This window comes from Falco naumanni, chromosome 1, assembly GCF_017639655.2.
Source record: "Falco naumanni isolate bFalNau1 chromosome 1, bFalNau1.pat, whole genome shotgun sequence".
Taxonomy (NCBI): Eukaryota; Metazoa; Chordata; class Aves; order Falconiformes; family Falconidae; genus Falco; species Falco naumanni.
The window spans coordinates 126,055,635-126,061,634 of record NC_054054.1 but is presented as its reverse complement, the minus strand read 5'-3'; the positions used below and the strand labels follow the sequence as shown (position 1 = coordinate 126,061,634).

At 68.5% G+C, this 6,000-nt stretch overlaps 1 protein-coding gene across 1 annotated transcript; it reads left to right on the top strand.

Moving 5' to 3' along the window:
- Window positions 1-2,349: 2,349 nt before the first annotated feature.
- Window positions 2,350-5,857, top strand: FSCN2 (fascin actin-bundling protein 2, retinal). Its single transcript, XM_040582133.1, has 5 exons — window positions 2,350-3,686; window positions 4,779-4,935; window positions 5,030-5,151; window positions 5,237-5,404; window positions 5,493-5,857. Exons 1-5 carry the CDS (start codon window positions 2,864-2,866, stop codon window positions 5,696-5,698), a joined length of 1,476 nt encoding a protein of 491 aa, XP_040438067.1. The 5' UTR covers window positions 2,350-2,863; the 3' UTR covers window positions 5,699-5,857.
- The last annotated feature ends 143 nt before the right edge of the window (window positions 5,858-6,000 follow it).

The following is a 6,000-nucleotide window of genomic DNA, read 5'->3' as shown; positions in this document are numbered from 1 at the left end:
GTGATGGGTGGCTTGGAGGGGTGCCAGCGGCGGCAGGGTGGGGGTGCCGGGGCATGGTGCAGGGTGCTGCTGGCACTGGGTGGCTGGTAGAGGGTTGGGGGATCCTTCACAGGTCCTGGTGCAGCTCAAGGGGTCTCAACCCCATGCCAGCGCCGAGCAGCTGGTAGGCATGGGGGGCTGGTGGCCGGGGGGGCACCGGGGGGGCTGGCTTGGGGGGGGGTGTGCTGCACAGGTGACACCCGCATCCCACAGCTCCCCACCCCGGGGTGCAGGACCAGCTGGACCCCCGGCAGGCACACAGCGGCGGGGCTCCCCGCCACCGGCAGCCCACCGCCCGGGACTCGGGGGGCAGCGGGGTGGGGGGGGTCCCGGGTAGCGAGGTGATACCGGGGGGGCCTGGGGCGGTGCCGGGTGCCAGCCCCGCCGCTTCCTCCTGCCCAAACAAGGCAGCCCCGGCGCCCGGTGAGTAAGTGCGGGCAGTGCGGGCAGTGCGGGCAGGGTGAGCAGGGCGGGCAGGGCCCCGGGGTGCCCCCGCCCCGCAGGCAGCGCGTCCCGGCCGTATTAGGAGCGATCGGGCCGGTGGCAGCGGGACGCCCGGCCCCGACACCGCCCCGCGCCGCCGTGGGGACCTTGGCCCGGGCCGGGGGGGGCGAGGAGGGGAGGAGGAGGAGGAAGAGGAGGAGGAAGGGCCGCATCCCGCCCCGCCCCGCTGCCTGTGCGCAGCCTCCATCGCCATGGGGACACACAGTCACCATCCCGTTGCCATGGCGACACACGGTCACCGTCCTGTTGCCATGGTGAGGTACAGTCACCGTCCCCTCCTATTGCCATGGCGATGCACAGTCACCGGCTCCTCCCGTTGCCATAGTGATGCACAGCCACCGTCCCGTCGCCATGGCAACGGGCGGCTGTTAGGGGGGGGCGGGGGTGATGAGGTTGTGATGGGGGTCCCCCCAGGGGGTACAGCCAGGCAGCACCACCCAGCACCTGGACCCTGGCCTGATTCCCCCATTCCACCCCGCCATCCCCCATCCCACCCCCGTGGGCTGTTGTGGGGCAGCTGACCCCTCCCCCATCTGCCAGCCCCCACCACTGGCACCACGCTGGCTCTCAAGTCCAGGGAGGTGGGGGGCACCCGGGAAGGGTGCTGGATGGAGGCCAGGGTGGGGCCACCCACCCCAGCACCCCACGACCCCCAGGCTGGGGGCGCTGCCACGAGCATGTCGGCTCTCAGGAGCTGCCCCACTGAGGAGAGGTGTGTGAGAGTGTCCGGCTGTCCCCAGGCCGGGGGCACACAGGGACAGGCTGGGCTGTGGGGCAGGGCCCAGGCAGCCCCCCCCCCCCCCCCGGGGGGGAACCTGACTCCCGGCGGGGGCTGGGGGGCGGGGGCGGGGGGGGGTGGGGTGGGCAGCGGCGTATAAATGCAGCTCCCGGCTGCTGTGCCAGGCAGGTGCCAGCAGGCACCCGCCGAGAGCCAGTGCTGCCACCCTGCCAGACCCTGGGCTGCCCGTGTCCCCCCCAGCCCCCTGGAGCCCCCAGCCCGTGCAGGACCCTGACCCACTTAGCCCTCCCCGGCTCCGAAAGCTGACCCGTATCCGTTTCGGTGGGGGGGTCAGTTACACCTCGCAGGCAGCACAGCCGCGGCTCGGGTAACGCAGCGGCTGGGGGGGCCGTGGCACCCCTCCGGCACGGTAAGAGAGAGCGCAGCCATGAAAAAGTCATGAGGCAACCAATCCTGGGACCTATTTTCGGGAACAATAACTGGGTGCTGCACTGACACCGGAGCTGCGAGGCCGGGGGGATGGCGGCAGCGGGAGCCATGGTGGCCGGAGCCTCACTGAGGCACAGTGGCATCACCGGTGCATGGCCGGTCCCCGGCACAGGGGCTGGCATCGGGTGCCTGAGCACTTTGGGGTGCAGGCGGTGCCAGGGCCTGGTGCCAGCGTGGGCAGAGCCTGTCCCCCAGTGCCTGTGGTGGAGTGTGGCTGAGGCCAGGGGTCTCCGTGGCTGCGTCTGTGCTGGTGGCAGGGGTCCCAGCTGGGCAGGAGTGGGGACTGTCCCCTGCACCCCTGTCCCCCACCGAGGCAGCACACCCCACCACTGTCACGAGCTTCAGGCACTTTCAGCCCTCTGGCGCTGGAGGACCCCAGACCCTGGGTGACAGGGGGGTTGTCCCAACCATCCCCCCGGTGGGCTGGGGAGGGGGGAGGCCGGGACCCCAATCCACAGCTGCAGGAGCGATTTGGGGCCACAGGACAGATGGAGGCCAAGGGCCCCAAAGCAGGATAAAAGGTTTAAACTAATCAAAATGCCTGGCTAATTGGTAAGGCGCTTAGGGGCTGGCCGGGAGGCGGCGCGGCTGGAGGTGACCTGCTGCTGAATCAGAGGGGCCGGTAACCTTAGCCCGACGGGAACGGATACACCGCGGTGCCCGCGCCCGGATCGGGTTCCTGCCCAAGTTTTCCACCTGCAGCTCCGCGGCGGGACGGGTGAGAGCCACGCAGGACGGTGCCGTGGCCGCGCACCCCAAGGAGCCAGCCAGTGGCTGCCGCGGTGCCCCCTTGCCCGGGGTCTCGGTGAAAGCCCTGCTGCAGGTGACAGGCACCCTGGTGCCCGTCGCAATCTGGCTGGATTTGGTAATCCTACCCGTGGCTAATTAAACGGGCCGTGGCCCCCGGCCCAGCCCCGGCACCCCCCTGACGTGCCGTGCCGTGCCAAGCCACCCCGCGGGGCCAGTGCAGCTGCAGCACCGGGGCAGTGCGCACGTCCCCGTGGGCGCAGCCGGCCCCGCCGCGACGTCCGGGCTCAGCAGGGCCGGGGAGCCCCCGCCAGCCCCCCGGGGGCCACCCCACGCCGGCGGAAGATGCCAACGAATGGGATCCACCAGGTCCTGAAGATCCAGTTTGGGTTGATCAACTGTGAGAGCCGGTACCTGACGGCGGAGAGCTTTGGCTACAAGGTGAACGCCTCGGCACCCAGCCTGAAGCGCAAGCAGATCTGGACGCTGGAGCAGGATGAAGCCAACAGCTCCGTTGTCTTTCTCAAGAGCCACCTTGGCCGGTACCTGGGTGCTGACAAGGACGGGAAGGTGCGGTGCGAGGCCGAGCAGCCAGGCCGAGACGAGCGCTTCAGCATCATCACCCAGTCAGATGGGCGCTGGGCGCTGCAGTCGGCCCCGCACCGGCGTTTCTTCGGGGGCCGGGAGGATCAGCTCTCCTGCTTCGCCCCCACCGTGACGGAGGGCGAGCTCTGGACCGTGCACTTGGCCATGCACCCCCAGGCCAACCTGCTGAGCGTCAGCCGCCGCCGCTACGCCCACCTCAGCGCCCACGAGGATGAAATCGCCACTGACAGCAACCTGCCCTGGGGGGTGGACGCCCTCATCACCCTCTGCTTCCAGGACAAGAAGTACAGCCTGCGCACCGCCGACGAGCGCTACCTGCGCTGCGATGGCACGCTGGTGCCCGAGCCCGGCGCCCGTACCGGCTACACCCTCGAGTTCAAGGCGGGCAAGCTGGCTTTCAAGGACTGTGACGGGAAATATCTGGCACCTACGGGGCCCACCGGCACCCTCAAGTCCGGCCGCAGCTCCAAGCCGGGCAAAGATGAACTCTTCGACCTGGAGGAGAGCCACCCCCAGGTGGTCTTCACGGCGGCCAACGGCAGATACGTCTCCATCCGGCAGGGTAAGGGCTGCCCGTGCCACGCTGCCTGCTCCCTGCCCACCTCGGGACCTCTGGCTGCTCCCGGGGGGGTCCCCAGGGATCAGGTCAGCCAAAAGCACCCATAGCTGCGAAGGGCTCCGTGGGAGTGCCCCTGGGACCCCCCACCATGGGACGAGACCCCGCAATAACAACCCCGTAGCGCAGCCTCTGCCCAGGGGAAGCCCTACAGCAACAGCCGGGCAAGGCCACTGCCACGTCCCGCACTGCTCCCTGGGCACACAGGTGACCCCAGCCCCCCTGTGGGCATGGGGCACCCAGACCCTGCCCAGGAGAAGGGCATGGGGCGGTCCTGCCTGCCCGGGGGGCTGTAGCCAGCGGGGCTGGGCTGGGAGCACCTGTGGGGCTGTGCAGGGCTCTGAGGGTGTCTATAGGGGTGTGTGCAGGGCTCTGGGGGCGTCTATAGGGGTGTGTGTGTACACACACGTGTGTGAGCAGGGCTCTGTGGGTGTATGTGTACACACATGTGTGAGCAGGGCTCCACACCATGCCTGCAGGTACATGCATTTCTATGTGCAGCCCACGCACATTTGTGCACGGACGATACTGCGCACGCACGTGTGTGCACAGCTCAACACAGCCCATACGTGTGCGCACAGGGCTGTGCCCAGCACAGTGCGTGCAGGCGTGTTTGCGTGTGCACAGCTCTGCAGTGCTGCAGGTGTGCACATACGTGCAGGGCTCGGTGCAGCCATGGAGCAGGGGCTGAGCCTGGCAGCTCAGGCCAGGCAGGAGGGGCTGCTGGATGGGAGCGCAGCCTCCAGAGCCCACAGGGGTCTGTGGGGGTCCGCAGGCCTGGTTGGCGATGCTGTGCCCACAGCTCCCCTAACATGCCCGCCCTTGTGCCAAGCAGCTTAGGGCCGGGTACGGTGGTGGGCAGGCTATAAATAGGGGGTTTGTGCACCGTGGTGCTAACCAGATGGACGTGGTAGCAATCAGATTAACCAGCCCAATTAGCACGATTGTTTGCAGAAGGATTTACCGCTGCCGCAGAGGGGCCAGGGGAGGGAGAGCGCAGCTGCGCTCACCGGCACACGTGGCTGCTCCTGCCCGCAGGCGTCAACGTCTCGGCAAACCAGGACGAGGAGTTGAACCATGAGACCTTCCAGCTCCAGATTGACCGCGACACCAACAAGTGCAGCCTGCACACCAACACCGGCAGCTACTGGACCCTCGTGGCCCACGGGGGCATCCAGGCCCTGGCCACCGAAGTGTGAGTGGTGCCGTGCCACGGCGTGGGGCTCTGGGGCAGGGGGGCTGGGGGGGTGGACAGGCTGCCCCGGCTCACCCTCTCCCTCCAACACCAGCGCTGCCAACACCATGTTTGACATAGAGTGGCGCGGGCGGCGGGTGGCCCTGCGCGCCAGCAACGGCCGGTACATCTGCACCAAGAAGAATGGGCAGCTGGCGGCAGTCAGCGATGCTGTGGGTAAGTGCTGGGGGCGGATGGAGGGCCAGGGGTCCTGGCGGCAGTCCCCCCACCTCAGGGTGCTCAGGGCCGGGCTCCCATACAGGGGAGGATGAGGAGTTCACCTTGAAGCTGATCAACCGCCCGATGCTGGTGCTACGGGGCGAGCACGGCTTTGTCTGCTACCACCGCGGCTCCAACCTGCTCGACTCCAACCGCTCTGTCTACGACGTCTTCCACATGAGCTTCAGCGACGGCGCCTACCAGATCCGAGGTGGGCCACTGGGCGAGGGTCTACCAGGGTGGGGGGCTACCAGGGGTCTAGCCAGGCCCTGCTGACAGCCCGTGGGGGCTCTCTGCAGGTCAGGGGGGCAAGTTCTGGTACGTGGCCAGCAGCGGCTCAGTGTGCAGTGATGGGGACCTCTCCGAGGATTTCTTCTTCGAGTTCCGGGAGCGGGGACGTGTTGCCATCAAAGGGAAGAATGGCCGGTACCTGCGTGGGGACCCGGCTGGCACCCTGCGCGCTGACAGCGAGTCCGTGCTGCGGGCAACGCTCTGGGAGTACTGACCTGCCTGGCCCCGGACCCTCCACTGCCGCAGCCCCCAGCCCACCTGGGGGCACTAGCTGTCCCCAGGCAAAGGATGGCAGTGGAGCCGGCAGCGGCACCATCCATGGCAGCTGTGTCCCGACCCCCCCGACGCACCACAATAAAGTCAGTCTGGATCACACCAGGGCAGCACCTCGTCTTCCTTCCCCCCTCTGCTGCACCCAAGATCCGACCCCGTCCCCCTCCCCATGCCCTGCAACCCCAGGAAGAGAGTGCTGCCCCACGGGACCCCCTAGGGAAAGGGGGTCCTGGCCCTGCCACA